The sequence below is a fragment of the Anas acuta genome, chromosome 2, assembly GCF_963932015.1.
Source record: "Anas acuta chromosome 2, bAnaAcu1.1, whole genome shotgun sequence".
NCBI lineage: Eukaryota > Metazoa > Chordata > Aves > Anseriformes > Anatidae > Anas > Anas acuta.
Window position 1 is genome coordinate 1,309,073 of NC_088980.1, and position 11,716 is coordinate 1,320,788.

At 64.1% G+C, this 11,716-nt stretch overlaps 1 protein-coding gene across 2 annotated transcripts; it reads left to right on the forward strand.

Moving 5' to 3' along the window:
* Nucleotides 1-2,620: 2,620 nt before the first annotated feature.
* Nucleotides 2,621-7,727, forward strand: CSPG5 (chondroitin sulfate proteoglycan 5). 2 transcript variants are annotated; one of them, XM_068673151.1, is made up of 5 exons: nucleotides 2,621-2,803; nucleotides 3,611-4,850; nucleotides 5,408-5,596; nucleotides 6,206-6,278; nucleotides 6,413-6,904. In XM_068673151.1, exons 1-5 carry the CDS (start codon nucleotides 2,737-2,739, stop codon nucleotides 6,461-6,463), a joined length of 1,620 nt encoding a protein of 539 aa, XP_068529252.1. In that variant the 5' UTR covers nucleotides 2,621-2,736; the 3' UTR covers nucleotides 6,464-6,904. The 2 variants fall into 2 exon arrangements, with proteins under 2 accessions (XP_068529252.1, XP_068529251.1); XM_068673150.1 differs by lacking the exon at nucleotides 6,413-6,904 and adding an exon at nucleotides 7,302-7,727 and having other exon boundaries at nucleotides 2,622-2,803.
* Nucleotides 7,728-11,716: the final 3,989 nt, after the last annotated feature.

The following is an 11,716-nucleotide window of genomic DNA, read 5'->3' on the forward strand; positions in this document are numbered from 1 at the left end:
TGCTGGGGCTGGTAGCTAAAAAATTGGCACCCGGCAATTAAAAAATTTGCCCCACGCCTCCCTCCCAGCCCCGTCCTCGCCCCCAGCCCCAATTCTGCCATGGCCGAACCCATTGCTGTGACAGCGGGGACCCGCTGGGACCTCATCCCCATCCCCTGCCCCATGGGGAGCACCCAGGCCCCCGCTGCCTCTTCCCCATCCTCATCCTCGGCTGCTGCTGCCGCTGCCCTCGGCGGCCCCAAGCCCGGTCCCCTTGGAAACAGCTCCGTGCCCGGAGCCCCGGTGCATTCAGGGGCGGAAGCGCGGGGAATATTAAGCAGGTGCAGCCCCTTCAATCCCCCTTTGAGCGGGGACAGAGCGGGGTTTGTTCGTGCCGCGGGGAGCCCGGCCAGGCGCAGCGCTGGGGGGGGGGACGGGGGGCACCCAAATTGAGCCCCTGCTCTCAGCATCCTTTACCAGGGGGTGTCTTTTTGCTGGGTCTTTTTTCTTGGGGTCTTTTTTTTTTTATTGGGTTGGAGGACACGAGGTGACCTTGGGGACCCTCGGGCGCTCCCCAAGCATCTTGGAGAGGTGCGGGACCGCGGGGGTGTCACCGCCCCGACCCCCTGCTTGGCCTCAAAGCACTTCAGGGACACCTGAAACAAAAAAAAAAGCAGCACCGTGGGCACGAGCTGAGCCCCCTCAGCACCCCAAAATGCCCCCCATGAGCACGGTGTCCCCGTGTGTGCCGTGGTGTCCCCATCACCGCGGTGTCCTCGTGTCCCCACGTGCGCCCGGGGACGCACGGGGCTGTGTCCCCGCACCTTGGCGGTGGCACACGGGGGGATTTGGGAGCTGCCCCGGGGTGGGCAGGGGGTCGCCCCCCTCCTGCCCCCCCCATAGTTCCCCCATGGCCCCTCTGGGCTCCCCCCAGCCCTATTATTACACCGGTCACGTCCCGGAGATGATTTTTTCCTTCCCTGCTCAATCCGGCCTCTGTGCGGCCTCTCCGGCTCCTGATGGGCAGGGGGGGGCCTGGAGCAGCCCCCGGCACAAATCCTGCCCGTGCCCCCACCCTCACCCCCCCCCAAAGGGCAGAATCAGCCCCCCCACACACCCAAAAATTGCCCCGTGCCCCCCACTTTGGGGAGCATTTTCTGGGGTGGGGGCCCCCCAGCTGGGGGGGCTGTTTGGGGGGGTCCCTGTGCTGGTTGGAGATGCTGGGGGGGGGTCCTGGTGCAGGAAACCCCCCCTTCATCCTACACAGTGTGGGGGGGGCTCAGTGAGGGATGCTGGGGGGGGGTCCCACCATGGAGCCCCCCTGTTCTGCCCACGTCTGGGGGCTGTTTGGGGATGCTGAGAGGGGGGCAAGTGCTGGGGGGGGGGACACAGAGAGTGGCTGAGATTCGTGGTGCTGGGGAGGGATTTAGGGGGGAGAGGGGGGAGATGGGGGGGTCCTGGTGCTGGGAGAGCTATGGGGGGGGGGATCTCGGTGCTGGGATCGCTATGGGAGGGGGGTCCTGGTGCTGGGAGGGGTGCAGGGGGGAGACATTTGGGGGTGTGTGGGGGGGGAGATGGAGGGGATTCGTGGTGCTGGGGAGGGATTTAGGGGGGAGATGGGGGGGTCCTGGTGCTGGGATTATAATGGGGGGGGTCCCGGGTCTGGGAGAGCTATGGGGGGGGGTCCGGGTGATGGAAGGGATGCGGGGGGGGAGATATTGGGGGTGTGGGGGAGAGAGATGGGGGGGATTCGTGGTGCTGGGGAGGGATTTAGGGGGGAGATGGGGGAGATGGGGGGGTCCTGGTGCTGGGATGGCAATGGGGGGGGGGTCCAGGTGCTGGGAGAGCTATGGGGGGGAGATATTGGGGGTATGGGGGAGAGAGATGGGGGGGTCCTGGTGCTGGGATTATAATAGGGGGGGGGGTCCCGGGTCTGGGAGAGCTATTGGGGGGGGTCCTGGTGCTGGGAGGGATGCAGGGGGGAGATATTGGGGGTGTGGGGGAGAGAGATGGGGGGGATTCGTGGTGCTGGGGAGGGATTTAGGGGGGAGATGGGGGAGATGGGGGGGTCCCGGGTCTGGGAGAGCTATGGGGGGGGGGTCCGGGTGATGGAAGGGATGCAGGGGGGAGACATTGGGGACGGGGGGGAGAGAGATGGGGGGGATTCGTGGTGCTGGGGAGGGATTTAGGGGGGAGATGGGGGGGTCCTGGTGCTGGGATTGCAATGGGGGGGGGTCCCAGTGCTGGGAGAGCTATAGGGGGGGGGGTCTGGGTGATGGAAGGGATGCAGGGGGGAGACATTGGGGATGGGGGGGAGAGAGATGGGGGGGATTTGTGGTGCTGGGGGGGGATTTAGGGGGGAGATGGGGGGGTCCCGGTGCTGGGATCGCTATGGGAGGGGGGGGTCCCGGTGCTGGGAGGGCTACGGGGGGGAGTCATTAAGGCTGGGGGGGGGCAGCCCCTGGGTCCGGGCTGTCTCCCGCTCCCATCACCGGCATTTCGGGGCTGAGGGTCCCATCCCGGTGCCCCCCCATCCGTCCTCCCACCCCCCCCACACACCCCCTCCACCACGGGCGGAGCCGGTGCCTCCCGCCCGCCCCCAGGCCCCCCCCCTTCCCTCAGCCCCCCCCCCACCCCCCCCCCAAGGCTCGGAGCTCGGCGGCGGCTTCGGGAGCGGGGGCTCGGGCGGTGCCGGTGCCGGTTCCCGGTGCCGGTTCCCGGTGCCGGGGGGGGTCCCGTGGCCCCATCCATGCCGCCATGGCCCCCCCGCCCCGCGCCGCCCTCGCCCTGCTGCTGCTCGCCGCGATCGGCCCCGCCGCGCCCGGTACGTGCGGGGACACCGGGACGGGGGGGGGGGGACACACACCGGGGGGGGGGGTCCCACCGTATCCCCCCCCCCAGCCCAGGGTTGGGGGCCGGTGGGGCTGAGCCCACCTGTGGGAGGGCGGGGGGCGGCCCCCGAGGCTGGCGGGGATGGGCAGGGGCCGGGGGGGGGCTGCGGATGGGTGGGGGGGGGGGTCGGGTGGTGGTGGGAGGGTTGGGGGGGGTTATAGGGGGGTTGGGGGTGTTATGGGGGGCTGGGGGGTGATATAGGGGGCTGGGGTCCGCAATGGGGGGGTTAGGGTCTGTTATGGGGGGGCTGGGGTCCGCAATGGGGGGGCTGGGGGATGATTTGGGGGGGCTGGGGTCTGTTGGGGGGGGGCTGGGGTCCTTTTTAGGGGGCTGGGGGCTGTTATGGGGGGGCTGGGGTCCGTTATAGGGCGATTGGGATCTGCACTGGGGGGATTGGAATCCGCTATGGGGGGGGGATTTGGGGTCCGTTTTAGGGGGCCCGGAGCCTCCCGCCCCCCCCCGGAGGGAGTCGATCCCCTGGCAGGGACTGGATCCCCTTGCCGGGGGGGGGCAGGATCCCGTTATGTGCTTGGGGGCGGGGGCCGGATCCCCTTGCAGGGGGGGGATCCCCTCTGCAGGGCTGGATCCCCTCGTAAAGGGGGGGGGACTGGGGGCAGCGGGGGCGATGCTGGGGACCCCCGGGGGTGTCACAGCCGGGGGGGGGCTCCCGGTGTGAACTGGAGCCCAGGGGATGCTCGGGGCCCCCCCTGACACCTCCGTGTCCTTGTGCTCCCCGCAGCACCCCAGTGGCCCCCCCATAACGGCAGCGAGGCTGAAGGCAGAGCCTGGGGAGGGGGGGGCTCCCCGGAGAGGGACCCGGCAAACAGAGCCCCCCCGGGGACCCCCAACAACAACACCACCAACCCCGGGGGGGTCCCATCGGCCGGCGAGCCCCCGCGGGGACCCCAGCTAGAGCCCCCCGGGGGGGGCACGGCCTCCACCACCCACCCGGAGCTGGGGTGCCCGGGGTGCGCCGCCGGTGCCGCCGCTGGGGAGGGCGACGCCAGCGCCTTGCCCCCCACCCCGGGCTCGGCCGAGGACAACGAGGTGGCCACCGGGGTCACCTGGCCTGGGGACAGCAGCAGGGTGACCATCGGGAGCCCCGAAGAGGCCGGCAGCGGCGAGCACCCCACCAGGGCCTCGGTGCCGGGGGGGCGCACGGCCTCCCCGCCGAGCATCCCCGATATCCCCAACCCCAATTTCGGCACCGATTCGGCCGAATCCGACCCGCTGCTGGCGGCCGGGGGCTCGGTCCCGGTACCGGGGGACTCGGGGCAGGAATTTTGGGTGGCCTCATCCAGCCCGGCCCCGGCGCAGGGGGCTCGTGGCCGTACGGAGAGGACCTGGTTGGAGGTGCTGGAACCCGGCACGGCCACGGTGCCACCACCGGGCACGGCGGAGCCCCCGGCCCCCGAAATCATCGACGTGGATTATTACGATCTCTTCGAGGGCGGCGAGGGGCTGGGGGGCGGCCGGGGGGCTGCCGCCGGCACGGCTCGGAGGGAGCCAAGCGGCGGGGTGACGCCGTGGGGTCTCCACGAGCTCTACGACGACTTCACGCCCTTCGACGAGTCGGATTTCTACCCCACCACCTCCTTCTACGCCGAGGGCGACGAGGAGGAGGAAGAGGAGGACGAGCTGGAGGAGGAGGAGGAGGAAGACGAGGAGGAGGAAGATGGGGGCTTGGAGGACGAGAACGGCTACCGGCCACCCCCCTCGGCCGTGCCCCACGTCCCCCAGGCACCTCGGGGACCCCGAGCCAGCCCCCGGCCACCACCGAACCCCCCCGGTGCCAACGGGGGAAGCCCCCCAGGAGCGCCACGACCCGGGGAGCGCCCGGTGCCGGGGAACGGCACCGAGTGCCGGAGCGGCTTCGTGCGCCACAACGGCTCCTGCCGCTCCGTCTGCGACCTCGTCCCCAGCTACTGCCACAACGGAGGCCAGTGCTACCTGCTGGAGGGCATCGGGGCTTTCTGCAGGTAGGGATTTGGGGTGGCAAGGCTGGGGGGGGCTGCTGCGCCCCGGGACGCGGCGCATTTTGGGGAGGGCGCACGTCCCCGTGGAGGACGTCGGGGAGAGCCCCAGAAGCCTCCTGGAGGAGGGCGCAGGGTTTGGGGTGGTGCTTGGGTTCCCCGTAGCTGGTCCCTGTCCCCTTCCATGGGGCCGTGTCCCCTTCTATGGGGCCGTGTCCCCATCCCCAAGGCCACACCGGGGGCCGGGGGCTCTCCGCCGCCCGCTGCATCCAGGCAGGAATTGGGTCAGGGCTGCGCGGACGAGGCTCCGGCCGCGGCGCCTGTCGGGATTGGCACCGGGGGGGGGACACACACATGGGGAGGGCTCCAGCAGGGCTGTCCCTGCTTTTGGGGCAGGAACCCCCCCAGTGCCATCCCTTTATGGGGTCACGCACTAATCCCATCCCCGCCGGCTGCCCTAATCCGCGGATTTCGGCTGCGCACGGGGGGTTTTGGTGCCGGGGACGGGTTTTTTTTTTTTATTTTTTGGGGGAGGGAGGACCTTGATCGCGTCCCCCTCGTAGGTGCAACACGCAGGACTACACGTGGCACAAGGGGACGCGCTGCGAGGCCATCGTCACCGACTTCCAGGTGCTGTGCGTGGCCGTGGGCTCGGCCGCCCTGGTGCTGCTGCTGCTCTTCATGCTGACCGTCTGCTTCGCCAAGAAGCTCTACCTGCTGCGGGCCGAGAACAGCAAACTGCGCAAAACCAAGTGAGCTGGGGGGGGGGGACCCGACCCCAAAACCCCCCGTGCCCCCAAAGCCCCCGGGAGGGAGCACGACCCCACCCCAAAACCCCTCGTGTCACCAAAGCGCACGTCCCCGCGTGATTTTGGGGTGGCACGGGGTGGGGGTGGTAAAAATGTCGCTGTTGCTTTGTGGATAATCATTTTGGAGAGTCTACTGGTTCCAGTTTGTCTGCCCTACTGGGAATGGGGGGCACTGGGATGGGGAGGGGGTGGTTTTGGGGCCATAGGGGGGTGGGGAGGGTGCCACCGCCCCTCTGGGGATGCTGTGGGGTGGGTGAAGGTCGGGGTCGTGTCCCCCCACCCCGTCCCCAGCCACTTTTCCCCGGAGCCATGCGAGGAGAACGCGCTCCCAGCGCGGGTCCCTAACGAGCTCTTAATTAGCGTTTGCCTGGGCCAAGTGTAATTAGCAGCAAACCTCACGCCAGCCCTTGCTCCGTGGCCGTGACTCCTTCCTGCCCCCGTCGCTCCCTCCACCTGCGGGCACCCCCCCAGACCCTATTTCTCCCCCTAATCACCCCATGGGGACCCCCACCCCAAAAAAAAACCCCATGGGGGTATCTCCCCCCCCCCCAGATACCGCACCCCGTCCGAGCTGCACAACGACAACTTCTCCCTCTCCACCATCGCCGAGGGCTCCCACCCAAACGTAAGGATGCTGGGGGGACACCGGGGGGGTCCCCGTGCCGCTGGGCTTTTTGGGGTCTCGTGGCCGTGGGTTTGGGGTGGGGGAGGTGGGCGCCGGGGTCCCACCACCGCCGTTTTTTTTTCGGGTTGCCACAGAGAGACGCCAAGTGCCTCGCCGCCTGCGAGCCGCCTCTAGCCCGGGCCTGAGCCGATTTCCCCATCTTTCGACCCAATTTTAGCACCCGTAGTGCCTGCGAGAGACCCCCCCCCCGGCAGGAGGCTCCCGCTTCTTGTGCCCCCCCTCTCCCCGCCGTGCCCGTTTGGGGCCGCGTGATCCCCAAACCGGAGGGGACAGCAAAGGGGGGGGGTGGACACCCCAATAAGGTTTTGGATTTTTTTGGGGTGCTCCTGCGGCCACCAGGAGCGAAGGATAGAACAAAATGCAATAAATCAGTAATAAAATGCAATAAATCGATAAAATGCCATAAATCCCACCCCACGGGGCTCCTGCCGGCGCTGTTTGGGGTCGCTGCTTGTCCTGGGGGGGGGGACACACACGGTGGTGTGTGGGGGGCACGGTTTTGGGTGCTGGAGGTGCCGGGAATGAGCAGGGATGGGTCAAACCCTTTTGTCTGCCCTTCCCGTGGGCTTAAACCCTACGGGATGCGTGTGGGGGATTTTTTTAGTCCCCTCGGTGCCCTACAGGAGGCTGGGGGTGTGGGAAAGGTGGGGGGGGGATGAGGTTTTGGGCGCATGGTGACCTTTTTGTGCGTAAAAAGGGTTACGGGATGGAGAGGGGTCTGCCAAGGAACGGGGACAGCAGGAGGAAAAAGGTTTGAAACCCCAAAAAGGGTGAGAGTGGGGGGAGAGAAGGGAGGAGAGGGATTTAGGATGGGGGTGCCCAGCACTGGAGGTGCCCAAAATTGGGGTGTTCGGGGTTTTGGGCACCGGGAGCCGAGGGGAGCGCACTTTGGGGTGCTCCGTGGGGGGTTTGGCCACCCAAAATCCCCCAAACCCAAACTCCTTTCTTTCTTTTTCTCTCTAGGATGACCCCAACGCCCCCCACAAGCTGCAGGATTCCCTCAAATCCTGCCTGAAGGACGAGGAGCCCCCGAGCATCCCCAGCGCCGCCCCGGCCCCGTTAGAAAGCGGCAAAGGGGGCGAGGCGGGGGGCTGCGGGGTGCCCTGCCTGCACAACAACCTGGCTTAGGGCACGTTTGGGGGGGGGCACCCGCCTCCCAAATCCCCGTGTCCCCCCCCCGATCCCCGCCCGTGGCATGTTTTTGGTGTGTTTTGTCTAGGGGAACAGCGCCGTGTCCTTGTGGGGTCCTTGTGGGGTCCTTGTGGGGTTTGTGCTTCGTGCTCCGTGTCTGCCGCTTGGCTCCGTTCCGCGCCGTGGGTTCTCAAAGCCTCTGCTGTTAACGCCACTTTTTTTTTGTACTTTTTTGTCTGCTCCCACCCCAAAACCCCACTTTTTTTGGAATATGAGTCAAAACATCCCAAAAAAAAAGAAAAAAGGGGAGATGTTGAAATAAAACTTTTCTTTTTTTTTTTAAACTTAAGCCTCTCTTGCCGGTGTCTGCGCTCTCCCAACACAGGTTGCGGCTGCTAACCCTAAACCTAACCTCAAACCCAATCCTAACCCTGACCCTAACCTCAACCCCAACCCCAACCTTAACCCTAAACCTAATCTCAACCCCAACCCCAACCCTAACCCTAACCCTGACCCTAACCTCAACCCCAACCCCAACCCCAATCCTAACCCTAACCCTGACCCTAACCTCATCCCCAAACCCAACCCTAACGCTAATCCTAACCCTAAACCTAAGCCTAACAGGAACCCCAACCCTAACCCCAACGCTAACCTCAATCCCAACCCCAATCCCGACCCCAACCCCAACCCTAACCCCAACCCCAACCCTAACCCTAAACCTAACCTCAACCCCAACCTCAACCCCAACACTAACCCTAACCCTGACCCTAACCTCAACCCCAAACCCAACCCTAAGCCTAACCCTGACCCTAACCTCAACCCCAAATCCAACCCTAACCCTGACCCTGACCCTAACCTCAACCCCAACCCCAACCCCAACCCTAACCCTAAACCTAATCTCAACCCCAACCCCAACCCTAACCCTAACCCTGACCCTAACCTCAACCCCAAACCCAACCCTAACGCTAATCCTAACCCTAAACCTAAGCCTAACAGGAACCCCAACCCTAACCCCAACGCTAACCTCAATCCCAACCCCAATCCCGACCCCAACCCCAACCTCAACCCTAACCCTAACCCCAACCCCAACCTCAACCCTAACCCTAACCCTGACCCTAACCTCAACCCCAAACCCAACTCTAACCCTAACCCTAACCTCAACCCCAAACGCTAAAACTAACCCTAAACCTAAGCCTAACAGGAACCCCAACCCCAACCCCAACCTCAACCCCAACCCCAACCCCAACCCTAACCCCAACCCTAGCATCAACCCCAATCCCAATCCCAACCCCAATCCCAACCCTAACCTTAACTCCAACCCCAATCCCAACCCCAATCCCAACCCCAACCCCAACCCCAACCCAAACCTCAACCCTAACCTTAACCCTAACCCCAACCCTAAACCCAACCCTAACCCCAATCCCAACCCCAACCCCAAACCCAACCCTAACCCCAACCCCAAACCCAACCCCAACCCCAACCTTAACCCCAACCCCAACCCCAATCCCAACCCCAACCCCAACCCTTTCCCTTCCCTTTTCCATGCCCCCCATCTGCTCTGTCCCCATCCTGGCACAGGTTCCCCCAGATCTGTGCATGGCGTTGTGTCCGTCACCCCACAACGTGCTCCCGGTCCCCTCCACCAGACAGACTCGCTCCCTGGGCACCTCCGACCCTTTTTGGGGCAAAACCACAGCAAAACCCATTTTCCACGCGTCCTGCAGCCTCCAATCGCGGCGATTCTCCCATCCCCAGCGAGCTGACGGAGCAGGAAGGAAAATCTGGTGGCTTCGGTGGCGTAAATCAGGAAAAAAAACCCTATTTCCACCCGGGATCGCAGGGGGGACGCAGCTCCTGCCGGAGAGGAGCTCGGTGGTTCCTCGGGGGGAGAGAGAGGAAATTAATCAATTAATTAAGCAATTAATCAAGAGGTGATTATCAGCGTGATTATGCCCCTCTGGCTCCGGGGTTTTCATCCCTCGCCGTGCCTCAGTTTCCCCTCCGGCCGCTGCCACGTCCCCATCCCGCTGCCTGCCCCAAAGAGGACAGAGGAGCCCCGTGACTTTTTCCATCCCTGTAGGGGAACGAGCCTCCTCCCAGCACCCCCAGAGCCCCAACCCCATTAAATGGGGAGCTCGGGGATGGCCATTAAATTTAAACGCCTCGCTGGTTTCATTTTGGGGTCGGGGTGGCCCTTTTGTGGCCGGGCGACGGCTGGCACAGGACATGGGACGAGGAGAGGGGGCTGGCACGGGAGCCACGTTTGTCCTCATCCCTTCCCTCGTCCCCTTTTCTCCCTGGGACACGTCCCGGGAGCAGCGTGGGGACAAGGAGCCTTTCTTCCCTCGGGCTGGCCGTAATCCCGATGGTGTTAGGGGCAATGGGGTCAGGCTGGTGGGACCGATCCCAAACCTTTCTCAGCCTCCTGGACCGTCTGCGGGGGCTGCCAAAACCCCGTCCAGCCCTAAATGCACACACGGGGGGGGCTCCTGGGGACCCCAGGGCGTCTCGGCTGCTAAGGGGAGCCCCCAGGTGATGTGTGGGGACCTTGGTGGCCGCGGAGAGGGGGATGCCACCGATTATTCCTCGATCCCAGCCTAACAGGGAGCAAACCCCAGAGCCCGTGCCGGGTTTAACCGAGAGGAGGGAAGCAAAATCCTCTTAGCTGGGCAAAAACTGCACAGTGCTGAGCTCGGGGAGAGCAGCTGCGGCTGTTTGCTGATGCCAGCGCAGCTCCCGGCACGGCTCTCACCCCTCTCCATCGCCGCTTTCCAGCTGCGGGGCCGGGGGATCCTGCAGGGATTGGGATGAGGGGAGAGGAAGGAGGCGAGGAGGAGGCTGAGCACGGCCTGAGCTCGCTCCTGGCCCTCGTGAAGGGATGTGGAAGGAAAAGGAGATGAAAATGAGTGGGCTGAGAGCCTGGGTGAGGCTTTAGGGGCGCTGGCAGGGCTTCAGAGGAGCGGTGCAAGCAGCAAACCCAAAAGGAAATGCCCCAAAAACAAGCTTGGATCCGTTGCCGGCTCCTCGCTGACCTCGGGCTCAGGAAAAAGGTCGGCAGAAAGTGGGAACGAGGGCGGATCACCAGGGACAGCCACACGGGGGGCGCAGGCATGTGGGGGAATCCGGCCGGCCAAATCGAGATGGGAATAGGAAGGAAAAAGGGCAGCGCCAGCAGGAGGAGGGAGGTGATGGCAAACGAGGGGCTGAGCACTTTTTTTTTGGTAAAACCAGCCCTAAACACGCCAGCTGCAATGAGTAAGGGAAGTGGAATTAACCCAGAAAGTGTTAATTGGGGTAAATGAGAAGAATAAGCAGTGTACGTGGCTTGGAGGGGGATTTTCTGAGCTTTATCCTCAGAAAACTGGCTGAAGGCACCCGGGACCTGATCATCGGGGGAGGTAAAGCAAAGGTTTTCTCCCTAAAAAATCTCTTCCCACACGCTCACACCAAGGAGCCCGGTGATTCCAGTTAACCCTCCCCACCGTGCTCTTGGGAATTGCTTCAAACACCGCACGGTGAAGTGTTTGGGTGGTTTCTTTTGGTGAATAATTGCTTTTTTGTCACTCGTTTTGGTCCCACATGGCACGGGAGCTTAAGGGTAAGCAGCACGGTTACCTACGGGTGCCACGATGCCATAGGTGCAAGGTTTGCTGCACTGCAAACACCACAAAAGCAAAAAAAAGGCAGGAATTTATGTTAATATTAATTTAGAGGGCTCTGAGGCTCCTGGAGGAGCTGGAAGGGAAGCGCTCCGGGGAGAGAAACGTGACGGTGCAGGCAAAAAGGTGGCCAAAAAACGCCCCGATCGCTGGCATATAGGAGAGCTCTGAGTTAGGAACAGCTTCGGGCTCTGCCAAATCCCTCCGTGAGCCAAACCCCAAGGGCTGGGAGGACAGGAGGCGAGGGAGTTAAGGCAGGGAGCCCGGCCGGAGCTGGTTCCCCACGCCCCGAGAGCCAGAGCCGGGTTCCCAGCGCTCTGAAAAGGGCAGGAAAACAAAAGGCCAAGCGATCCGGGCTGTTAAAAAAGCTTTCAGCCGAAGCTCCTCCAGCGAGGAAGCCGTCCAAGGGAAGGAGAGGAAGCCCTTTCACAGCTCTGCAAGTGGTTAAAAGGCAGGAAGCACGGCGCTGACCCCAAAAAGTGGGTTTCTGGGGGGTATCTCGGGGTCCGGGCGCCTCACCCAGCGCTGCGTGGTCCCAAAACTCTTCTCCCAAACCCCCAAAATTTGCAGCTCAGGGGCTTCCCAAGT

Coding starts and splice junctions, on each gene's coding strand:
- CSPG5 (XM_068673150.1), top strand. CDS start 2,737: ATGGCCCCCCCGCCCCGCGCCGCCCTCGCCCTGCTGCTGCTCGCCGCG. Junction 2,804..3,610: donor GATCGGCCCCGCCGCGCCCG/GTACGTGCGGGG, acceptor TGCTCCCCGCAG/CACCCCAGTGGCCCCCCCAT. Junction 6,279..7,301: donor CCGAGGGCTCCCACCCAAAC/GTAAGGATGCTG, acceptor TTTTCTCTCTAG/GATGACCCCAACGCCCCCCA.